The sequence below is a fragment of the Ctenopharyngodon idella genome, chromosome 14 (assembly GCF_019924925.1).
Source record: "Ctenopharyngodon idella isolate HZGC_01 chromosome 14, HZGC01, whole genome shotgun sequence".
NCBI lineage: Eukaryota > Metazoa > Chordata > Actinopteri > Cypriniformes > Xenocyprididae > Ctenopharyngodon > Ctenopharyngodon idella.
The window spans coordinates 16,846,240-16,872,243 of record NC_067233.1 but is presented as its reverse complement, the minus strand read 5'-3'; the positions used below and the strand labels follow the sequence as shown (position 1 = coordinate 16,872,243).

General features: G+C 36.6%; 1 protein-coding gene across 6 annotated transcripts; it reads right to left on the bottom strand.

The window, feature by feature from the left end:
- Positions 1-58: 58 nt before the first annotated feature.
- On the bottom strand, positions 59-24,175 carry tnip1 (TNFAIP3 interacting protein 1). 6 transcript variants are annotated; one of them, XM_051860981.1, is made up of 18 exons: positions 23,958-24,175; positions 15,382-15,564; positions 14,864-15,013; positions 14,672-14,760; positions 13,677-13,739; positions 12,893-13,087; positions 12,686-12,780; positions 12,284-12,419; positions 11,145-11,237; positions 10,969-11,034; positions 10,001-10,132; positions 6,370-6,498; positions 5,536-5,661; positions 4,922-5,047; positions 4,705-4,785; positions 4,379-4,588; positions 2,422-2,506; positions 59-1,145 (listed from the first exon to the last, which is right to left on the bottom strand). In XM_051860981.1, the coding sequence occupies exons 2-18, from the start codon at positions 15,524-15,526 to the stop codon at positions 1,084-1,086; spliced, it is 1,983 nt and encodes a 660-aa protein (XP_051716941.1). In that variant the 5' UTR covers positions 15,527-15,564; positions 23,958-24,175; the 3' UTR covers positions 59-1,083. The 6 variants fall into 6 exon arrangements, with proteins under 6 accessions (XP_051716941.1, XP_051716939.1, XP_051716938.1 ...); XM_051860979.1 differs by lacking the exon at positions 23,958-24,175 and adding an exon at positions 19,709-19,817; XM_051860978.1 differs by lacking the exon at positions 23,958-24,175 and adding an exon at positions 16,586-16,810.
- Between the last annotated feature and the right edge of the window lie 1,829 nt (positions 24,176-26,004).

Here is a 26,004-nt window from a genome sequence, read left to right as displayed (position 1 = left end):
GATTTCTGCTCATGTTCAGCCTAAATCAAGAACGAGACCAATGAAAAGTGGGCTGCACTAACGTGATGCATTAACTTATTTATTCTGGCCCACTTTCTGTGATTGTGCATATTCACAAACACAAATCCTACAATCTTCCAGTGGCTACAATATGTAAAGGGAGACACAAAACAATACACTAAAGACAACATTTTTTAAGACATTAAACCACACTCAGCTGTCAAAACAATAGATATAAATAAATTATCACTTACATTTGCACATCGGGAATAATGTTTTTGAACACTGAATCTTGAACAATATTAAGCAAAACTACTGTTACTTCTGGCGACCATTTACTAGGACCAGATGAAGGCCCTCCTTGATCAATTACCATTTCAATTACAATCAGTAAAGATCAACAAGCCATGTGAAGCACTTTTTAAAGTGATCCCAGAACATAATCTAATGATGGAAATGTTTAACAGGTGTTGTACAGTATATGGCTTCAATAAACAATGGGGCAGATGACCCGTCAGAGAGGTGACATATGCAGACAGTGTGTGACCATCCCGAACACGGCCAATGAAGGAATCATGAATCAGTTCAGTCACATTCTACTGTTAGCCATTTTCAAGACAATTCACCTATAGAGTTACATTTTTTTTTTTAGATACATCAATACCAAAACACATTCTGATGTGTCAAGGAATCACTAAATATAATGTTATCAGGTGGTTATTATTCAATTAAGCAGTGGATATTTAACTCTATAGGTAGATTGCTATAAAAATAACGTTTAATTATATTATCCATTAAATAACTGACTTCAATTCCTGCATAGAATTATATAAAGCAGATAATTTAAACTTCAATCATAAAAAGGTAAAATAATAAATGTATATATTCCTAATTTGCCAGAACAGTGTTTCACAAACAGGATTATAAAACTTAAGTATATAAACAACATTTTCATCAGTGATAGATATATATATATACACAGTAGGAAAAAACAAAACAAAACAATAGTTCACACCATGCCAACAGAAAATAAACTGCATCATGCTACTAGCCGGGAGCCATTCCAGGAGAGAGAATATGTGTTTAGTGCTTTCCGGGGTCTATGTTCTGACGCTCCCTTTTCCCAAATCCAGTTGCTCCCATTTCTGTCAGCAAAAAAACAAAAAAAAAAACATCCTCATTAATAAAACATAATTTACCATTTTTTTTTTTTTTTATAGAAAATGAGGTGGGTTAATGATCAGTGTCAGAAATGTAAATAATGTAATGTGTATTAATGAAATGTAAGTTGTTTTTTTGCCTTGTCGAGAGGGGGACAGGATGCTCAATAATGTGGCCCAATTATGTCAAATCAGTTTTTTGTCAATAGTTATCAAATTTTTTGTCGAAAGTTTGGGGTCAGCATTTTTTTTTAAAGAAATTAATACTTTGTCAACAATGGTGCATTAAAATTGATCAAAAGTGACAGTAAAGGCTTTTACATTGTTATAAACAATTTCTATTTCATATAAATGCTGTTTTTTTGAATCAGCATATTTCTGAATGATCATGTGACACTGAAGATGATAGCTGATGAAAATTCAGCTTTGCAGTCACAGAAATAAATTTACATTTTAAAATATATTCAAATAGAAAATAGTTATTTTCAATTGTAATAATATTTCACAATAATGTTTTTACTGTATTTTTCATCAAACAAATGCAGCCTTGGTGAGCATAAGACTTTTCTAAAACATTTTAAAATATTAGCGACCCCAAACATTTTAGAAGTAGCATGCATTAAAAGGTGAATTATTTAATTGAAATAAATGAATACTATTCAATTCAATAATACTATTCAATAATACCTAATCAACAACAAATTAATTTCTGAACCTGGTCATGATATTGTTAAAAGACCACATGAAATGCATACATCTGGATTTGATAATAGTGTCAAAGTTGGGCTATGATACCACTATTAAAAAAATTGGTACTGCATATATAAAACAATGCATAAGTGGCTTTATCACTTCAGCAGCAACTTTTTAGAGTTGGAGAACAACATTACGTTTTGATGAAAGATCTACAATTTACACTGATAAATCATACACAATGGAAAGCAAATTGCGTCAATTTGTATGTCATGTCTGTAGATGATACAGATAATCGGATAAAACCAAACTGAAACTAAACTTCATAAGCCTTGTACAATCATTATGAAATTTAAAGCTATTTTCATTTCATGTTTCTTCTGTCATTGTTCTTACTGTCGTCATCATTTTTGAACTGCCTCCAGTGGAAGCTCACTGATTCAGACAGAATGCTTGAAATATCACTGGGTCAGACTGACATTGTGTGTGGCAAAACAAAATGGATCCTAGTGACGCAGAAAGGATGTAAGAGGGCAGAAAGGAGACACAGGATGAATCTAATAAATACCTGCAGTTTCTGGAGGGGGTCTCGCTGTGTCTGCTTGTCCTCTGGAACCACGTGGTTGTGGGAAGGATGACTGCCAGGGAAAACCCTGAACACACACAAAAGAAGAAATCATTACAGTTGCAAAGACACGTAGAGAATAACGGTTTCGATCTCTGTCCACTTCTGTACACTGAAGACACACTGTACCTCTCGTAAAATCCTGTTTGTACAAATCATTATAGCCACAAGTCTTTTTCATACCACATGTGGTGTGGTTAACCAGCTGAAAGTGCTGGAATGACACTATTGTGTCTGTTCCAGGACATGAAGGAAGCAAAAATTTGGATTTTTTTTTTTTCCTCACCAATCGAGCTAACCTCAACTGAAAAAGCCAATAAATAAATAAATAAATAAAATCAAACTATGTGATGGTATTAGTGTATGAACAATAGGCATGTAAAGCAATTTATTTCAATATCAAATTGATTTAAACAAACACCAAAATGCACTTCTTGGTCAAAAACGTTGCAGTGCAAATACAGCAGTGATGCTTAATTTGTACTTTGATACTGATTGTTTACTTGAATAACTGAACAATCTTAAAGCAATGCTTATTTAATTGAGAAATATTTCAAAGTTGTTTAATTTAATTTGTTAATTTTGTCATTAATATTTAAATAAGACTGTGGTATCAATAGAGCGCAACAGTGCTTGCCTGCTTTTTCAGCGGCACTGGTTCCGTAAGTACTTTTTTTCCATTCATTTCTCCCATAAGGATTTTTTAAATAGTGTTTGTTAAAGCAGTATAAGCCATGAACCAAACCAACCAGCTACGAGGTGAATCAACATATATACATTTTTATATTTTATATATATATATATATATAAAATAATATGTATATATATGTGTGTGTTCAGGGCTTGACATTAACTTTTTTGCTCACCAGCCACTGTGGCTAGTGGTTTTCCGAAGTTACTAGCCACTCAGCATTTTCACTGGCCACAATTTTGCTGTTGGGAAATTACATTTTATATGATTAAAGTTGACTTTGGCATGCTTAAATTACTTGATTTTGAGTCATTTTACTTGATTTACAAGATTTAAAACCCTTTCAAACTTACAAATGCAGATTGACCACCCAAATCAAGACTACATTGTATATCAGGTGGTATGTTCAGTTATTTTTGTTAGGTTATATAAAAAGAACAAAGAAGCAAATTACAAATAGTAAAATTTTTAAAAAATCTTTTTTCAGATACATAGGTTTATTTAACATGTATACATTTATTTAACATCTTTTGTTGTTTGATTAACATTAATGACAGACAGGTATTTAATTGGGCTGCTGAATGCATGGACGTAATATACTGACACATTCAGTTTTTTACCCACCTGTTTACGTCCACTTAAGCCATAACCGACTGTATAACTGACGCGAGATACTCCACACGATGGGCATTTTGACATCTGTGTGTGCGTGTATTTTACTATTCAGGCACAAGGAGAACTGATCGCACGCGAGAGCGCTTCTGCTGTGTGTCATTCAGCGCAATTCCGCCTATCCCGCCTTCACTAACAGCAAGTTAATCGATAAAGAATTGTGATTGAATTGTAATTTTGTGATACGACGAGCTTGGCTACCTTTCATTTGACTGTAGGCTGAAATTATATTCAACCCGCCAAAGTGGCTAGTGGGAGTGGCTGTCTTACCCGCCACAGCTGAAATCTACCTGCATTTGGCGGGTTGGCGGGTGTTAATGTCAAGCCCTGTGTGTGTTACATATTTATAACAGAACATATTCAAATATTTAAGTATTTTGAGAGCATAGGGAGACCGACTCCATTACATAATTTGCGGAGCTTCGTGGGAGTGGAAAAAAAAAAATCTATTTCCCTATGGAGAAAATGAATGGAGTTTCTATTTCCGGAGCCCGACTGTTGCATTCTCTTTTACTGCTATTGCTATTGTATACTTACGGGGTTGACAGGCTGGAAATCCCTGCCGGGTGCCGTACTGATGTTAGGCATCCTGGGCGGGAAGTGTATGGGCCACCCCTCTAGACCTTGATGGCCGACCTGTACAAACGGGCCACAGTATGGAGGGCTCATCGGGCCATTGGCTGAGCCAGAAGTGGGATCGGACGTCCTCCTTTCTTGTTGCCCCTCCAAAACATGGAAAAACAAAAACTAAATGAGTTCCAGGTGTCTTCAGTTAAGGGAATCTGCCATATTTGTAATCTGCATTAACAACATTATTAGAGTTTCTACCACAAGGTGGTGCTAATGTGGTGCATTTGAGTTACCTGCTTATGTTGCATCTGTAGTCTCTCCAGTTTACACCTCTCGGCACGCTCTCTCTGACACTCATTCTGTGCTTGATGAAGCTGAGAACCAGAGACACTGAATTCAGGACTCTCATAAGATTCTTTCATGTCTCATTATTAACTAATTGGGCATTTTTCTGAAGTCATTTCATTGGTTAAATCTGACAGTCTAAGTAGGGTCTGTGTAGCTTCTGACCTGATTTGTCAGATTGGTCATTTGACCCTGCAGCCTTTCCACCTGCCGCCTCAGATCTTCTTTCTCTTCGTTCATCCTCTCTCTATCGCTCCTCTCCTTCCGGAAGTCCTCTTCAAAGATTTTCACCTGAGAAAAACGCATGTGATGAGGATGGAGATCTATACAAGATCTCTGCAGCCATTGGTGCATTTCAGCAGACTGTAAGGCTGAAGGAAGTTATCAAACCTCAAGCAAACTGTATGACTCACCATGGAACCTTGACATTCATTTCTTACAAAGCATGTTTGATAAAAGAGGTAAAAAGACTCAATTCACGTAGAGGTACAATGAGTGAAACCTCAACTCCTAAAGAACCTCTGACGCAATGAGAAAACTCAAGTGTCCCGAGGAGCTCATTCTGCTCATCTGACCGCAGCAAAGGTATTTGGACACTTGAGACACACAAAATGTATGAATTTTAATGCATTTGATGATAAATTATCAAATTTAGTCTGGTCCCAAATTGAAAACTAGGAATGTCCCAGGTCATTCCCAGTGCATGAAGTCTCCACTTGTTCCATTAACGTTGGACAACAAGAAGTACCCAAATGAAGTCTCCATGTGTTTTTACCTACCTGCTCCTTCAAAACAGCTATCTGTGTGTGCAGCTCCTGCTGTCTCAGGTTGGCCACACCTTCTCCCAGGTTCATGCCTGGCTGAGCGGAAGATGGAGAGTGGAGGTTCAAAGCTTCCTCTAATGCCTGTAAAAGAAAGAACACAATCAGAACTGATGGTTGCTTTTAAAACAATATTAAGCAAATATATTAAGCAGCACAGCTGTTTTCAACATTGATAATAATAAGAAATGTTTCTTGAGCATCGAATCAGCATATTAGAATGATTTCTGAAGGATCACGTGACACTGAAACTGGAGTAATGATGCTTTGCATCACAGAAATAAATGACATTTTAAAATACATTAAAATAGAAAATATATTTTACATATTATTGTAATATTTTACAATATTACCATTTTTATTGTATTTTTCAACAAATAAACACAGATAAAATAAATGAGACTTATTTAGAAACAATTTAAAAATCTTAGCATTTGATGCTCACTTTTCAAACGAACTGCTAGAAAGTAATTTATTTACTGTTTATTTTTATCTGCCGTCAGACTATCTGAGATGCCCTTGCCATAATGTGTTGCGTCTTGCTTTAGACTTTACTGACAGACTGGCATTCTGACACAGCGAACTCCATGCTTTCTAACCCTAAATCCACTATTTTTTCTTTTTGTTGTAATTACTCTCCTTATTGTACACAAAGTACAATAAGTTTATATCAGTAGTCCCATATTCATAAATATGACCACAGTCTGTCCACAGTATCTACCAATAAGTCAAATGGAAAATCCCCATTTAGATAGCTAGGAAGTGTATGTGCATGTGTGTTTTGTGACTGACCCTGTTGAGCCGTTGGATCTCTTTCTCCTGGTATTCTCTTTGTTTAGTAAGTGGCAACAACTGGTCCTGCAGGTAACGCACCTTTTGTTTCAGCTCACATGTCTCTGAGGTGAGGCACTCCTTCTCACCCTATGACAAAATACAGAAATACACTGGTTAGCCACCAAAGAAAAACAGTCACTTGGTTAAATATTTATACTTCATACAATTTTGTGTAGTGTAGTGAAAAGAAGAACTGTCTCAAAAGGCATCTTACTATAAATGTCACAATGACAGTGACTAATCTGATAACTTAATCAAAAGATATCTTTGATTACTCAGGTAAAAAAGTCCAAGACAATTTCCTGTATTGCAAATGGAAAAAAACAACAAAAAAAAACAAACACCACATACTTTGTCAAAACTATTGTTCTACAAGTTTTTTTTCCAATTGCAATACAAGGATGTTTTGCAAAATGGAAATCATCACATGACTTTAACATCTACAGATAAGAATATGTATGGTATGTGCTGGGAAAAAACAAGTCTTAATTGTATTTAACAGCACAAGCAATCTGTCAAAGCACCTGACAAGACAGTCAGCCCATATAAAAACTATGACCTTTAAAGTGCCTAATATAAAAGTCTGCATTTATCACATTTTTTTACATTTTTGTCTACTGTGTGGCAATGGTATCGGACACAAAATATGGCCTGCGGTTCTGCCTCAAGGCCTCTCCTATGGAACATCTGTGGTCTGCTGTGGGGGCGAGTCAGGCTGACAAAACCTATGTAATGCTGTCAAACTCATAAATAAACTAAAAATCATGAGAGCATTGAGATGCACCGATAAGTAGGCCGTGGATGCGAAAATGAAACCAGTCATCACATGACATGGTCTATGAGACTCAATAAAACTATAAGGCAGTTTATCTGTCGCATGCTTGACTGTCCCCTGTGGGACAGAAGGGAAACTATCACTGCATACTAAGAAAGTCATATGGCCTGTTAGAGGGAATGACTGGTGCTTCCCATGAGAAAACTGAAAGCATTGAATGACTACTTGAAGCCTCATGAGTCTCATCGAGCTCCACAGGGGTGGAAATACCAGCAAAATGTTCCAAAAAGGAAAAAAAAAAAAGTATTAAAAAAAGAAATTTATTAGGCTATGCTCACACTTTTTTTTTTTGGGATTGACAACCACATTTACTTGCAGGTACAAGTCTCAAAATGTCCCGTTCACACAGCAACTTACATTAGTGTTTTGAATATTGTCCGTATGAACGTGAAACGGGAGTCAAGCCCATATTCTCCTACTAGTAACCATCGAAACAATGACCAAAGTAATATCAAAGATGGCGACGTCCATAAAACTGAAACATTTGATATGACAAGAGTCCAATTGAGCAGCAAGTTGATCCATTAAATCTTCATTAACCGACAGCAGCTTTTATATCTGAGCGGAGAGCGGATGAACTCAAAACTGACGGAAGCAGCTCCGGTGGAGAACAGTGACTGGATCTAAAACCTTCAGATGACACACAGCTCATATCGCCATTGCTGTAAATTACCGAAATCACACATGAAACATATGCTATACACGTGTTTGTGCGTCGCAGAGCAACTCTCTCACACTATATGACATGAGAGACAACTAGTTGTCCAGTAGGGGTGGGAATCGCAGGGTACCTCACGATACGATACGATCACGATACATGGCTCATGATAACGATAATATCACGATACAGCGATTCTGCGATAATTGATATATTGCTAGACAATCCTATAATGATACATCATGATATCTGTCTATGAAAACAAAATGCCAGTAAAAAGGTTAAGTGCAGTTTTTCTCTCTTTATTAAAGTCCAAACTGTTAGAAAACAGCACAAAAAGTTTTTCGGTCTGTAAATTAAATTTAACATTTTAAGTAAATTAAACATTTTATGCTTATACTTTTTAAAAAGCTTCTTTGCGTGTAAACTGACACATTTAGCCTAAGTTAACTGCTTATCAACTTGTTTTATATAAACCTGGTACATTTAAAAAATTACCAACCCCTGTTTTATTTAAACCTGGGAACATCTCAGTGTTTACCAGCTTCCTTAAAATAAACCCAGGAATAGTGTTGTCAAAGGTACCAACTTGGGTATTTTAAAATGTTAAAAATGTGACGATACCATCATAGCCTAGCATTTTGAGCGCGGTTGAGCGGATTCTTAAACACCTCCGATTGGCCATTGTGTGTTTACGAGCTCAACATATATGTCTGTGATTGGCTACAATGATCAACGCTTCAAAAACATGTTGTAAATAGACATCTTTGACGCTCTTCACCGAGCGCTTACAGATTCACATGGGAACGTTTGAATCCACTGATAGCCACCTGCTTTTAAACGCTCCTGTGTATATCTGTGTAAGCGCTCGAAGAACGTCAAAGATGTCTACTTTGTCACATCAATGGTATAAAAGCCTAAGTGCATCCAGCCTTTGAACTTAAACGTGGCTTGGGCATCTATTATTTTACTTACACTGCTTCTGCCATCCCGTTAAAAAAAAATTTCTTAGGCTAGTTAACTTATGTTCACGTTTCCCTCGTTCATGTGTTGAGCGCCGCCTTGAAGTAGCGACGCTGGGAGCAGAGAAATCTATTTAGAGCGCCTTATTTTATTAATTAAAATATCAATATTTGGCACCAGCGTATTGATTCTCGTATCGCACAGAGAAGGATGACGAAATATCGCCCTATCGATATTTTGTCCCACCCTTATTGTAAGTCTGGTTCTGACATAGCGCAGGTTTTCTGAGAATGCGTTTGTGAGTCCTGAAAATTTACGGATGCGAGTTTGGTTATAGAATGTGGTTGTCACTCCAGTAAATAACTGAGCTGTGTGTGAATGTAACCATATTAAAGACTCAAATACAGGACTGACAACCGTATGCTGTTGCTGTGTGAATGTGGCCATAAAGAAGTGTTTATTAAATAGGGCTGGGACAATAGATCGATTCATCTCGATTCGTGGATCGATTCTGAGATTTTCCGAATGCATCGCGATTCTCTCTTGAATCGATTCTGAGCTTAGTTTTTAACAGCAGATGACCCTTTAGGCTAGTTTCTAATTGCACGCTCAAATGCACATGAAGAAGAGTGCTCATGCATTCGGCTATGTGCTATATACTTTTATGACACAAAATTAATCTAAACAGCCCACTGCAAACACCCTTGTAATTCGCTTCAAACTTTTCGAACTTTATGAATGATTCTTTTATAGAAGGTTCAAGTGGTGTGTGTATCGAGTTCATGTACAGCTGTTTCTAAAGTTTTTTTTTTTTTATTATTTTACTAACAGCATGAAATAAAAAAAAATAAAAAAAAACAACAACAACCAAAAAAAAAAACAAAACACCCACTTACACAGGAAGAGTCTGTCTGACAAACATGTAAAGCTGTTATGTATTTCATGCCCTTTAGAGGCAGGCTTATCTTAAATGGATTAAACTACAATAATAGACTTGTATTCAAATTCGCCAGAAAACACCAAATAAAGAGAGTAAAACTTTTGAACTTTCAGAGTAGAATTTCTCTGCACATAAAAGTAATAAGTTCTGATTGTCTGTGGGTGTGCTGTCTGCGGTTGAGAGTAAGGTGTACCTGCACGTTGTCAATCTTAGATTTTGCGAGGAGGAGTTTTTTATCATAATCTCTTTGCCTCTGTTCACGTTCTGCTTCGAGCTCAAGCACAGCCTTTTGGGAGTCAGCAAGCCGCTGCCGTAGGTCTGTGATCTAGGAAGGAGAGAAAAGTCATAAAGTGATGAAGACTCATCATAGTTTTTATGGCATCAGGTACATCTGTTCACATGTCATACTAACACAACAACAAGCTCCATCAGTTACAGAGCTGCATTACACTGGGCAAAAATGTTTGTGTATGTTTATTATAAGTTTGATAAGGGACTGTAATCTATTTTATAATGAAAAAGTAATGAGAACAAAAAAAGTTGTTTTTGTTCCACTGCTCTAAGCGATCCCCCCATGACGACAGAGGATGCGTGTAGAGAAACAGCCTCGGTTTGTTGTTTTTTTTTAATATCCTTTTTTTCTCTCTTCTATTAGACCGAGCAGATGCGGAGATGCAACAGGCGTCACTATCTCTAGGCCGTGAGATCACGCGGCTTTGCAACCTTGGCCAGCCCCTACGGCGAGCCACAACAGGAAGACAGTGGGTACGGGCGAGGTGAGGGAAATTCTGCCAAAGGTGTGACAGGAGGGGCCTGTGGTCTAGTGTGCAACACTGTGACACACACACAGAGCTGCTTTCCATTCCTTTGCCCCAACAGCATTTCCACCGCCACCCAAATGCAGTAACAGGGCCTGTCAGCACCCTTCACTTTAAACAGGAATTTCATGTGATGAATCATATGGTGCAATCTCCCACCTTCATTCACATGTGCTACACTGGCTGGTCGGTTTCATTAAGCAATTGTTGTTTCTTAGTAGAGTGATTCATGTTTCTTTATGTTTTTTATGTCATGCTTACCAGCAACAAGGTGAGCCACAAAGGTTACAAGGCCACTCGGAACATATTTTAGAGCATTTCTAGTGTATATGTTGTCATGTACCTTCTGCTCGAACTGTACTTTCATAGAATTCCACTGAATGTCCCACTGTTTGTTAACCTCCAGTACCTAAGAAAGGTCAAACGCAAGAGTTTACACGTCAGAGTTAAACAAATGGGAAACTATGACAGTAGTAATGTCAGCATGAAGAAAGCAGGGGACCTCCATAAATCTCTTACATCTTTCCTCTGTTTCTCCAGAAGTTTGATCTTCTTCTCATACACCTCCGGATCGCAAGTCTTAGATGGTGTTTTTTCCACAGCTTTACCGGACTGTAAATTTATTGTAAAAATAAATAAATAAATAAATAAACCAATTTTGCAATACAAAATTGCAATTATGCATTTGCAACCAAATACCAGTACTTTGGTACCAAGTCAACAGTAAAATGTTAACATTTTTAAATAATTATAAATAAATAAAATAAACAAGGGCTTTGAACTGAAACAAAAAATAAATAAAAAGCTTCTATCTATTATTATTTTGGTTTATATTAACCAAACAGCCATACCGGCAAAAGAAAATCAGAAAATCACTGCTCATAAATGTTCTTGTTTTTTATAATTACTGGAAAAACTTAGTTTACTGAACTGAAAAATGCTTACAATTGTTATATTTTAATGTTTTAATATTTATTGAAGTGAAAATTTTAAAATCATTAAACCAATAGTCAGTATAATCCCTTGATCCATGTGTGACCAAGTGACCCCCAAATAAAAATTACCAAATCTGCATCCATCCAGAACTGAACTGAAACTCAGTATGAATTGTCTTCCCATTTAAATGTCATAAAATATCCCCACTGGACTTTAAAATGATAACATAACATAATCAATCACAGCAATTTGCTGACGACGGACCAAAGGACACCAGAATTTTCCCATCATACTACAGGACAGCAGTCTTGAGGTTGAGTCAGAACGCAACACAATGACCAAGTGCATTGTTCTTCAATATTTAGTCATACCGTGAAAAAAAAGCCCACAAATGAGGAACTTAACCAGAAAGACCATTGAGGAAGAGCAGTATTCAGAGCCAAGGTGATATTCCCAAAACTAAACTAAGTGGCAAAAGTGACTCAATAAGAAGCCTCTCAATTTAGAAACCGGAAAGCATTGTGCACATTGGTCTTTTTTTTCTAAGAACTCCAACTTAAAAAAAAAGGGGGGGGGGGGCAACTAGATTGCGACATCACTGGTCTAAAAGGGAAATTAAAGACCAAAAAAAAAAAAAAACCCCAGCACAAATTTAAAACAGCACCAGGAATTCTATGGTGATGTCACCTGAGATAAAGAGGTTGATGGAAAAAAGTGCACACCTGCTGAGTCATGGTCATTTCCACCTTGGTTTTGGCTGCCTCCTCTTTCACTGGCTCCTGTTTTGGGCTTGGTTGCTCAATAGGTGCTGCCTGGCCTCCTCCGCTGACCTGCTCCTTCAGTTTCAGGTTCTCCTGCCTGCCCAGAATACACAGAACCAAAATCAAAACTGAGGATTGGAGGAAAAAAATGATTCTCTATTTGACACACTCAGCTTAAGAGCAAGCATCAGATGGAAAGACCCCTCAGTTCCAGCACAGCAGGAAATACTGCTTACTATATTCTCACAGATTACTCACACCAGTCCTTCTCATAGATTCACAATGGGCTTTTTTTTTTTTGCTTTTATTTGTTCCATGAGTAAATGAATTAATAAAAATAAACATAAATGTGAACTAAATTACCTGAGCTGCTCCAAATCACGGTTACGGTACTGAAGGTCCTCCTCCATTTTTTTCCTAAGCTCACTGTTTTCCTGTCTTAGCTGTTCGCAGAGCGTCTAGAGACAAAAGCGAATTAAATACTCAGCAAATCAACCTCGATTAATTCACATTTTACAACTCGCAGCCAAAACAGAGGCCTAGAAAGTGTCGTGAGCCCTGCTGTCTCACCTGTAGGAGAGATGTTCTCTGTTCGTTCTTCTGGACCTTGGATGATAAGTGGTGGAACTCCACGGCCATGCGACCCAGGTGAGCCAGCAGCTGGTTGGGATTGGACTCTTCAGCAAAAACACTGAAAGAACTCTCCAGTCGCCGGAGTTGACTCGCCAGCTCCAAGTTCTCCTGTGGCAGATGCATCACTCCAGCCTGCATTATAATGTGGAGTTTACCTTAATCTTCTTTACAAAAACATTCCTGATATATAACACCAATCACTGGGCATCAAGTGGTAACCTTATTGTCAATATCTACCCTTCATCTTCCCCAATATACAAGAGCATTGTTAAAACCATAAACTGAAAGTGAAAAAAAAAAAAAAAAAACTAAAATACCTATATACAAATATTTCCAGTTTTGCGAACAATTTGTGAACAAAAAATGTTCATAACCTTAACCAAAGAGGTATTCCATAAACTGACACAGACGCATGAGTTTTCTGGCTATCTGCTTACTAACTAAATCCTGGAGTTTCCCTCTGAGTCATCCAAGGAACAGCCTCAAAGAGATATGTTGATTCATTACAATGAATAAATCTATGATAACGAAGGACAGACAGAAACAGCTGAGCAACTACACTAACTGGAATCTGTCACATGACTTATGTCCGCAGCACAGAATGACAGAATACGGAATGTTCGAAACAGAGCAACAATCCAGAAAAATACACACAAGTTAATACACGTGCAAGATGAGTGACTGCAGCTGCCCAGGATTTCCTAACATCCCTAAAACTCACCTGCTGGGTTTCAGAGAGTGTCTTCTCTTCCATATTCACCACCTCAAACTCTGATGAACTTTCCTGTAAACACATGAATTCACAGTGTTGCGACACTTGTTCTGACGGTTATACACAATATAAACTTGTAAAGAATATTTTACCGTTCGCAAAAGAGGAACGTGACAAGCAATTAACAACACTGCAAGTTACATTCCCGGTAGCTTTTCACAATATGATGTGAAACAATATAATATATTCACATGTACCACAGCTCTGAAGGGAAATTAGGCTAACGCATTATACCACATGTGTTGCTATAGTCGAATATACCTAGTCGAATACAATATTAAGTTTTAAGGGATATTTTGCTGTTTGAGTTGGACCAAAATAGCCAGCATTTCACAAAACTGGAAGTCATATTTCCATTGTAAGATTTTCATACATGTTACATGTGAATATAGTATATTGTTTGTCTTTTTTGTATATATTATTCACAAATATCTTTATTTTACTATCTGTCAACTATTGTTGTCTCTGTGCACTGGAAGCTTCTTCTGCCACCATAACAAATTCCTTGTGTGTGCAAACATACTTGGCAATAAAGCGCTTTCTGATTCTGATTGTTTTGCAACCTTAAATCTATAATGGTAATTTAACACATTATGACATGTTAATCCTATACAATATTAACTCTGAATATTCTACTGTTTATGAAATTAGCCTGGAAGTTTTGTTTATTCCCATTATAGGATTTTCACACCATGTTACGCGTGAATATAGTATAATGTTTCTCAACATCGAAGCTATATTGGTAACATAACACATTATAGCATGTGACGTGTTATGCTTTATACAATATTAACTCAAAGAATATTTTACTGCTCACAATTTAGAAAGTTACGTTACTATGTTGCATAAGATCATTGATTGGTAACCTTCAAACTATAATGGTATACTTTACAACTTGTTTTATAACATGTTTCCAAAAGAAGTGTTTCAGCAGAAGTGCTTACAGTTGCCTCTGGTTGTAATGTATTTCCAGTTAAACAATCCCGAGATTCTTGTCTTTCTGTTGTAAGATGACCGTGATGTTTTCCATGACCTAAAGGGAGCCAAAATCACAAAAGATCTTAATTAAAATCAGGTCTCTCCGGTGTCAAACCCTTCACCGACCTCACTCCATCGGAATAACGACAGCACTGTACCTTGTGTGTCTGACTGAACAGGGGCACCCATGCACAGGCTTGAGGCAAAGCTGGTTGTAGACGACTTCAGCGCTTCGTTATCCCTCACCAACTCCTCAACCCTCTTCCGAAGTTTTGCTGCCTCTGTCTGAGACTCCTCTAACAGGTCTCCTACCAGTCACGAGAAAAACAAATAATGAGTTAAGCACACAATAAAAACACATAGCTGCTGACACAACAAATGGCACGTTGACAACTGCTAAAAGCTGAAAATCTAGAATTACTTCATTTTTCTGTTCTTGACCTAACAATAGAGCTGTAAGCCCAAAATAGCAACACAAAAAATACCAGTGAATTAATAGAGGGGTTCGATGACTCAGATGTCCTGAATGAGCAACGTGTAAGGCATTTAACTATATGTAACCTTAAGCTTAGTCAGTGACAGATGTTGAAATTGAAAATGGTATGGTCAGTCTGCCTTCGTCAGGTTCTTGATTCTGAAAGGCATTAAAAATGGGTTGCAGTTTCAGATCCCTCACCTAAACTCTTCAGACCTTTCATTCTTTCCCTCAAAACGGTGTTTTCCTCTAGCAGCTGTCTGTAGCTGAGGCTACTGGCCTCGTCTTTGACCTGGCAATCGCTCCCACCGGGGTCATAGATGCGATATGGGCCTTTTCCCTCCATCTGTCACCCCCGTCACTTAGCAAACATGTTTCCCTGTACTAAAACAAAGAAATCACATGTTCATTTATTTGCGTGTACTGTAGAGACAGATTAAACAAAACTCTCAGATTACTAATGTAACATCCTGATGGCATGAAAGTGCATAAAAGAATGATTGTTGATTTGCAATTCAAAGAGTGGCATTTGAATAATGGCATATTGGGGATTTCTCTTTGGCTATTTCAAGACATAATGATTTGAATGCACGTCTTTGATATCATAACTAAAATGTGTCATAGCAGTCATTAAGATACTCTAAAATAGTTAATAGTCAATCAACCAAGACCAGCACGAATCCTAACTAGCATACAACCATGACAAATGACATTCACACTTTTACACATGTGACACATCAAACCAGCAGCCAAGCAAATAAATAATCATATCCCACCAAACATATCTCAGAAATCCTAATAAGATGATCCTAATAAATGTCCTCTTGGACAAAAAAAAAAACACAGTCACCTACCTTCACAGCAACAGCAAATCCAACAAACTAGACTTAAAGCTAAACCCTTTCACTTTCCTTTCCATGACGAGACCTGTTTAAACAGCTCAGGTAGTGTCAACACCACCACCGAATGATAGGTACACTTAGATAAGACGAAACCTTATCTAGAGGATCATATTTATTTCTAATCCCCTCCAAGCTCTTAACAATACGACATGAAAGAGATACAGTGTGGAAAGCTTTAGCTTTTATTAAGCATGAGCCGAAACCCCCTACCCACACAAGGTCAAAGCCAACGTATTTTGTAGCCTAAACAAATGACTCACTTTAAAAACAAATATATGATGCTATTAGCTTAGCATTCAGCTAACAGCAGGTGATGTGTTTACCAAGCTAGCAGACAAAAGCTTTCACGCTAGCTCTCCCTAAAGCCACAAACAGCACCTAAATACGCTCAATAATGTTCTAGGAAAGAATAAAACACAGCGGTCGCACGGTAACTGTTATAATAAGCTATATTTCGCCGTTAGTTTTTTTGTTTTCAATGAAAAGAATAGCTCTTTCTGTACCTTGACGGAGACGCGTCTTTGATCGGCCGGAGGTTTGCGGAAGTGGTTCGCGGCGCGAGCCGGGAAATTCCGCAGATGTAAACAGAGCCGTGTTCACTCCACTGATGGGAAGTCCGACTCATTTCCGCAATTCGGTTCTTTCGAACTGTTCATTTGATAGAACACAATTCAGTGACTCGTTTACGTCAGAAAGTAATTGGCATCAAGTGGTCCCTTTTTACATGCTCCTTAACGTTCAAATAAAGACATATTTGGCCTATATTTTTTTTCTAGTTTTATTAATAAGGATGTTTATTGTACTTTCATGTGTCCAGGTCATTTTGTTGCAGCCAGCGTTTTAGTAAAAACAGTCTGTCATTTAGAACATAAATATAATTATATAATTAGCTCTTTAATTATCTCTTAGCTGAAAATGTTGTTTTTTTTAAGCTATATTTTTTATAAAATGCTAGTCTGTTTATGAAGATAAACTCTTTTTAGTATGTGAGTTCATAAATCTACCATAATCAGGCATATAAAACCAACATCTCCAAAATTAGTCAAATCTTCGTGACACTCCAACTTTTTTCTGTTAGCTGATCATTACGAATCGATTCTCATTACGGACCGCCGATTCAATAGCCTACAGTTCGTGAAAGAATTGTTCAGACCCATTGTTGTGAACCTATTCAACCGATTCATGGAAAAGATCCAACTCAAGAATGATTCATTCATGAGTTTTAGACGTTTGCTCGCACTGAACAGCCACACAAATTTGGAAATTAGTTTAATATATTGATTTGGTGGCTGTACTCGGCTATTTTAATGACTGCGCCCATATAGACTACTATAGAAAAATTGACTAATTTTCACATTGTATGATTGGATGCCGTGTTTTGATGGAACATTAACTTTAAATGATTTTTCTAGGGCGCCTGCTCTTCACTTGACGTTACGGCGTCACTGCACTAGTTCTCCTGTACGTGAAACATGCGTGGTCAACATAAACCCTACCAAAAAGTTTTTATACGTCTTTTAGTGTGTCTGTAGTTTACAAATGAGAGTAAAATATAGACAACAAATTTATATTTAGTAAAAAAAGTGTTGCAATGTGTCCTACTAGGCTAGATGTTTTTAGTCAGAGCGATTTACAGTATAGGCGTAATTATCAATCCACCTGGATCAAATTTAAGTTAGTAACGCACAACACAAAATTTTCAGTTTTCATTTTAAGTGACAAAACCAGTATGCTAGTTTTATAAAGACTATGCATCTAATTGTATCCAGGGTGCATTAATTTGACCCATATATAGCCTAGCATAAAGCTACGACGATGTGTAAATGTATGCGTTCAGGTTAGGTTAAACAACCTAATAATCAAGGGTCTGCTATACTTACTCATACTTACTGCCATAGCCTACTTACTGATGCGAGTTATCTTTAAAACTTTAACCAGTAGGCTACTGCAGGGAACTAAAATGGCTGTCTCTGCTGCTCTAAACACCATTAGCCTAGTTAAACTAAAAATAAATAAAAAATTAACTTTCATCTTATTTTATTTCTTAAATTTGAGTGTTCAAACAGAATGCTGTGTTCATTTCACTGGTATAGACATTAAGAAATTCTCAAGGAAACAGATAATGAGACGTTGAATTGGGTAACAGAAGAGTTGTCATTATTGGCCAATTCTGGAAGTTTAAACATTATAAGCAAATGACTGATTTGTTTGTTCATTATAAATACTTTCAGAATGCTTAACATAAACATTACAATTAAAGGGCCTAATTGACTTCCATAGTACTTTTTTTCATACTATGGAAGTCAATGGGGCCCATCAACTGTTTGGTTACCCATTTTCTTCAAAATATTTTCTTTGGTGTTCAGCAAAAGAATGAAATTCCTACAGTTTTGAAACAACTTGAGAGTGAGTAAATAATGACAGAATTTTCATTTTTGGGTCAACTATCCTTTTAATACTTCAGTATGATGTCAAGTATTTAAACATGCATTGGAAAATAGCTGCAAAAAAATAAATAAATAAACAGTCATGATGAGGGGTGCAATTTGAAAAGTGATTGGCATAGGCTATCAGGAATTGTATTGTCAAAATATTCCACAGTTCTCAAAATAGTGTTTTGACAGGAACAAAACTGTTGTGAATTGTGAATTTATGAGAAAATGAACATTTTACTCCATAATGAAGAAAGGGTTAAAATAATTTGTTGGGTTTGTCACTTTCAGCACGTTTCCAATGATACCATTATTGAAATAGAAACTGAAACTCGTGATAAAAGTTAATAGATGGACGGACAAATGGATGGATGTATTTTTTTTTTACCACTGAGGTAACTACAGAACAAAGGGATTTCCAGATTGACCAGATTTAAGCTTTTTTCCTGTAATCCAAGTATGAATTCAGTTCCCATCAACACCACAAACAATAAAATGCTTAGAGGAAATTTAATGCAACTTTTACATGACACATTTTGAGCCATCACCACAAATCAGGAAGATTATCCCAACATCCTATTTGTAAATCTTACCCTGCACTGAAAATAAATGGTGACATCTTGTGGAAATTTACAACTGTGGTATTTAAGATTAAAATCACACACATACTTCTGCCACATATGCGTGTAATCTGAATGTTTGAGAACTCTAGTGGTAACGTATTAAAATAAATTAAAAAACTTGTAATATGGTTTATTTTAAATATCGGTGGTCAGCAATTAGTCAACTTTAACACTTTGCCATCCATGTACAGCTGCATGTGAAGTAAAATAGTGTCCAAATTAAATGTTAATGAAATACAGCCAAAGACCATTAGAAAGCAATGGAGAAAAAAAAAAAAAAATACTGTTTAGAAAGTTATACTCGTCTTGTTTGAATAGAAAACACATGCACATTTTAGTAATTAATACATACTGTATATAGGTTACTTTTAATACATTTTCCATTGAAATCTACTACTGCGTCATCAAAAATAAATACCTTTTCATCAATGCTTTTATAGAAATGCAAATTCACAGATTTACTGGTATAATTTCCCATTATTTTATCCAAGTTGTAAAAAACAAAGATACAGCATTTTTTCTATTAATAATACTAGAAAATGTTAAATAAAAACATGGTACAATTACTCACCTACACATTATACTTGTGTCCGAGAGGCGTTTTTTAAGGAAACTAGTGGCAATGGGGGAAGCGTTTGCTGTGTTTTTAAACAGAAGGGGGAATTCCCACATAGTGAAAGGCCTTGATATTTTCGTCTCAAAGTGGGACCTGGTATTCGTCCAGGAACTTGAGACTGCTTAGCTAAGTGTTACCAGACAACACATATTTGATAGTAACACAGCATATTGCAACAATTTAAAAGTAAGAAACAGGAGTAAAGGTTTATTGTATTAAATTATTGTAACATAACTTCATAAATCAGCAGTTTAATACCTAATATTGAGTTGTTGGATTCTAATACGCCATCATTCTACATGCATTTGCCTTGAAATTGTCCCATAAATAAACCTCAAAGAAGAATAAAGATCACAAAACAAGTAGAATTGTATTTTTGTTGTCTTTCAAAAATTTTTAACCACACGCACACAAAAAACCATTACGATTACATGCACAAGGAAAGTGCACTGATAAATAACCTAAATTTCTTAGATGCAAAACTGCATGCAGCTTTTGCAAAGTCAACAGAAAGTGCACTTTGAAATGCACAATATCTCTTGTTGTTTAAGTTTGACTGCATAGTAACCTTTTGTCACCTTTGACATTAATCATCTCGTAACACCCTAGAAAGTTCATTTTTTCTTTGCTTTCACATGTGCAACTGTTCTCACACAGTTGAAAATATCAGTATGATCATGTACTTGATGTTTTGTTCTGAATTTAACAATGTTATTGCTATTGCAGACATCATCGATGGTGACTGGGATGTTGGTCTACTTGCAGGGGATTTCCTAGCCCCACAAGCTTTTTTCTTCTTTCCTCTTTTAACTAAAGATGGCCTGACAACAGCTGCGCTCACACAAAGACACGTCCGCACACACGCAAACACAAGCGTGATCGCGCACATACACATATAGCTGCAGACAAGAGTATAACGAATTAATGGTTTGAAGGCTCGCTTTTGACAGAGGAAGGCTGTTGTACAGAAAAAGACCCGTCAATGCTTCTACTCACACCCTGAAATCTGCAGATAACAATACTGTTGCTGTCTGCTAACTGGGAAACGTCTCTCGAAACTGGTGCGAAGCTCACGAGAACAGAAAATTTGTTCAATTTAAAAAAAGTTAAAAAAATTCTCTCCAAAACGGCAGTCACAGTATATGTAATTAAGGTGTGTTGTGCATGGATAAATCCAATAAAAGCAATGTGTTCAGGGCACAGTAACTAGTCCTAGGTATTTTCTCTTTTAAGATTTTAGAATGCCATTATTATGCTTTTTTTTTTTTTTTTTTTTGACGTCATAATGCATGATTGATTCTTTGAAAAGTAAATAACATCTACCAAACATCAAATATCACATTTACTATCTGCAATTTATAACCAGATATTTCCTATTCAGAACAGAGTTACACAGATTAAAACAGGAGGGAATTTCCTTATCTTGTGCGTCTGTAATGTAAATAAAGTTAATGACTGATCTGGGTGAATCAGCTCTCTAGACCACTAATCAAAAATAAGGACGTGAGAAACATCCTCTGCTGAGCTGAATGCTGAATGTTTTAGGCCAGTGGTTTTCAACTGACGTTTTGAGCCAGAAACGAACAGCAGGTGAAAAAAAAACAATGCTAAATGCAAATAATAAAATGCAACTAGTTAGGTACAGTAAGATAGCAACTTTTTTTATATAAAAAAAAAGGAAAAGCTTTTCAAGAAAAATTAAATAAAAAACAATTACACAAATTAAAAAAAAATTAAAAATGACCCTAGTCTACATAAAAACACAATTTCTCCTGAAGCGAGCATTAACATGATTTGGGCTAACCACAATTTATTTTGTGGGTGAATTATTAGCTGCTGATATCATGAAAACATCATGATCTTATTCTAAAATTCTAACCCCTGTTTCACAGACAAGGCTTAAGCCTAGACCCAGACTAAAATGCATGTTTGAGCTTTTTTAACGGAAAGCAACTTGCACTGACATATCTTAAAATATGTCAGAGCCATTGTTTTGTATCAAGATGCACACCAGTGATGTTTTTTTTCTAATGCATGTTTATAAGAACTATTGAACTAAGGCCTAATCCTGGCTTAATCTAAGCCCTGTCTGTGAAACCGGCCTCGTTTTTTTTCTATTCAGCATATGTCATGTTAATAGTTGCGTATATTGATGAGCTTATGCAATTCTTTAAAATACTAAAGGTGTGGTAATATTAGCGAAATTCTGTGGGCAAAAAAAAGGTCCATTGTATGAAGCACAATTCACACAGAACTTTTAAACTAATGCTGGGTAGACACTAAAAGATTTTTGAAAACTTAAAAGATTTTCAAAATGTGAGAGACCACAAACACGAGGACAAAAAAATCCTAGATTTACCCGTTTTGCGACAAACACAGCACACCACACACGAACAGATTTTCAACCAGAGTCCCGACTGCGAACACGGGAAATCTCGCAAAATCTCTCGAGACTTCGGAATAAACATGACGGACGATAGGCAGGGAGAAATTGCGTTGAAAGTGTTTATAGGCCACTTAATACTTGCCTTGCATAACTGAAACCTGTAAACCTTTTTCAATATTTTGCTCAAGTCATTTGCATTGTTGGAAAATAACTAACTAAAAAGTAGCAACAGTTGACAGTAGTTTATCTATTTTCAAAATACTGTAGCTTATCCAGTAACAAGCTACTTTTAGTGGTCTAGTGCAGCAAAATTATACATCATGCCACATTTTCATATTTCACATAAATATTTTACTATAAAAAGACTTCTGCAAAGAGATTTGAATTGGCGAATCATTTTTGAATCTCTTATGCTGGGTACACACCACAAGATAATCGGGCTGATTTTGGGCCGATTTCCCCCTTTCCGACAATCCTAGGTAATGTCCCGATTATCTTGATGGTTCTACAGATTATTTTATCAGATTTTCCTGTGGTGTGATTTTCCTGAATCTGCTCGGAAGAAAGTCGAAGGCGCCCCAATCACGTGTGGGGGGAACCCCGAGGAAAACCGTGCGCACGCTCTGGAGATTATCACGTAAAACGAAACAATATCCAATCAGAAAGCGAGCTTACAGAAGACAGAAGCATAACAAACGCAGTCGCAGCACAAAGTTAAAATGGATTTGGACAGCAGAGATGGAGGATTAGCTCGTAGATTTTGTGGCAACAGGTGAGTGTTTATACAACGTGTCCTGTAAAACATACCAAACACTATCAACGCAATTTTCTTTCTGAAGTCTTGAGAGATTTTTCAAGATTTCCCGTGTTCACAGTCGGGACTGTGGTTGAAAATCTGTTCGTGTGTGGTGTGCTGTGTTTGTCACATCACGGCACACCACACACTTTTTTTGTCCTCATGTTTGTGGTCTCTCACATTTTGTAAAACTAAAGGTTTTCAAAAATATTTTAGTGTGTACCCAGCATAAGCAGCTGTTGCAACTTAACGTGACCAACTTAAACCCGTTGCAAATTCTTTCACCCTCACGGAAAATACAGGATTTTGCATATTCATATTGAAATTACTGGATTTCGTTCGTGAAAATTCACCAAACAACATTAAATCCAGCTAACAAAAATGTGTTCTAAAAAATGTTTTGCTAACATTCCCATTAAGTTATAACATTCTCTAAACATTAACAATCAAAAAGTGCTAGATGAACATCCAACTTAAACGTTTCAGAAAAAAAATGTTCCATGAACAATGTATAAATAATGACTTTGTGCTAACTGTAACATGTATGCTCAATCTCTGTGATTCTGTTCAATAATTAGTCTCGTTGGTTTGTTAATTAGTTCCCCACATCTGTTCTGTTTCTACTCTGATTACCTCTTGTGCTTATCAGTTCCTTGTCCTATATTGTCTATGTTTGATGTGTTTTGTTCTCCTGAATTGCATTAAATATTTAAGACTTTATTATTTCCTTAATCTCCTTTGTCGTGCGAGCTGTGTTCACAGACATTCCGTGACACTAACGTTTTGAGAACATTATCTGAAAGAACAATCTACATTACTGGAAGAATGTTCGTAACTTTTAAAAAGATCCTTGTCAGAACATTAGCCAAAGTTCTGAGAACATTCCCTGTTAGCTGGTAATTCATTTTATAGAATATTTTTGTTTACTTCTGCATGATAAAAATTTTGGTATTGTGTTGGGTCACCATTTGACATCCAGTCCTATAAAACAAGTTCAGAAACACATCACATTAATTACTTACCCTCATGTCGTTCCACACCCGTAAGACCTTCATTCATCTTCGGAACACAAATTAAGATATTTTTGATGAAATCCAAGAGGTTTTTTTTATCCCCCATAGAAAGCAACGTAATTACCGTCATTCAAGGTCTAGAAAAGTAGTAAAGACATTGTTTAAATAGTCAACGTGACTACAGTGGTTCAACCTTAATGTTATCAAGCAACAAGAATACTTTTTGTACACAAAAACAAAACAAAAATGATGACTTTATTCTAGGGTTGCAAGATATTGGAAAAAAACTGACATTGCAATATTTTGTTTTTCTGCGATATATATTGCGATATGAAAAAAATCACCAGATGACTTGAATAGCTCTATTTGGAAAGAATTAATCATTCTAGGACGATTGGGGTGATTTTGTAAATGAGTGAATACGCATAGAAAATAATGAGCAAATTACAAGCACAGATAAATATAATAGAACAAAGATACAAATGAAATAAACAGTGCTTTATATTTTTCAGGCAAGTCAGTATTCAGGTAGAGAAATTAAATAATCAACTGTAAAATAACACTGCATAGTCTCACTGTATAAATTAAACACAATTAATCTGTGTTAAAACTACAAAAGTGATTTTTCTCTTTGTCTTTTGTTGTTTGATTAACATTCATGACACAGAAAGCAGCAGGGGTTTTTGTCACTTTGAGAAAGAATGCACGGCACAGATCAAAATACTGTCACACACCCAGTTTTCTTTCTCAATGGTTTCGTTCACCTAAGCCATTAGCAACTGTGTTTACGAGGATAGTCGATCTTTTACATGCATTTTGACAATTATTTTGCATGTATGTGTCCACTCAGGCACAAACAGATGCAGAAGAGAACGGCATTCAGTGTTCACGTGTATCTGGCGCGGCTCTCTCTGTGTGTGTGCGCGTGAAACAGCCGCATGTTCAGAATTGAGTTCTCTTTTGCGTCTTCATGCGCTCAAATGGTATAAAATATCTTGAATGTTTAAACTGACATGACCTAAAACATGTTCAAATGATAATCTTTCATTGTATGATGGTCAAACTTTGCAATTAATCAGAGAACGTTTTGAACCGTCGTGTCTGGTCCGTACGGATTAACGATCCCTATACTAGACATCCTGCTATGTGACTATCGCAGATGTGCACATTGTGATTTCGATGCTAAAATGGTATATCGTTCAGCCCTACTTTATTCAACAAATTCGCTGTTTACGTCCAGCGCTTCCAGGTTCTACGTCAGAATGGCAGCTCAGTATTGGCCAACAATGTTCACATGAGCAGCATGACGCGTGTGTATGACGCTGACGCAGGAGCCTGCCAATAATGAGCCAGCGTTCTGACGTAGAACCTGGAAGTGCTGAATGTAAACAGCGTAGGAGAATGACACCGAAGAGAAGTTATTGTTGAATAAAGTCGTTATTTTTGTTTTGTTTTTGCGCACAAAAAGTATTCTCGTCACTTCATAACATTAAGGTTGAACCACTGTAGTCACGTTCATAGGCGCCGATTTATGTTTCTGCCGGTGGGTGCCCAGTGCCCTCCCCCCATCCACATTATATTAAAGATGAATCCGTGCACTTATTTTCATATTCCCTAATGGTCTCGTGGTAGAACATTTGTTAATAGAGTCAGAGGTTCAGCCGTGCTCTAATTATCAATGGTTCGAATCCAACCTCATATAGTTTTTTTTCCCTCACTAATATCAAAGAAGTTCATTAATGTTTGTATATCAAGAGCAGGGACATGTTTGTGTGCATTTTGTCAGTGATTTCACTGGAAAGAAGAGTCTAGTGATAGATTGCATGTCTGAAGACTACACAAGCCACGAGAGACCATTCCTCCACTTATAACAGCGGCAACACTTTCAAAAACAACACGTTCCAGCGCCAGATCGCTTCTTATTTAACTCAAATTAACGTAAACTGGATGTTTCATTTGCATTATATCCATGTTGCAAGATGACAATTTCGACCCAAAAGCACATTCTTTTTATGAGTGTTGTTGCAAGTCGTGCTCTCGCTGATATCTGATGATC

Bases quoted from the DNA above. Each gene is read 5' to 3' on its own strand.
- tnip1 (XM_051860981.1), bottom strand. From the start codon at position 15,526: ATGGAGGGAAAAGGCCCATATCGCATCTATGACCCCGGTGGGAGCGAT. The intron at 14,761-14,863 runs GTACAGTGCTGT...GGCTCCCTTTAG, and splicing joins TGTTCAGTCAGACACACAAG to GTCATGGAAAACATCACGGT. The intron at 11,035-11,144 runs GTAAGAGATTTA...GACCTTTCTTAG, and splicing joins TGGAGAAACAGAGGAAAGAT to GTACTGGAGGTTAACAAACA.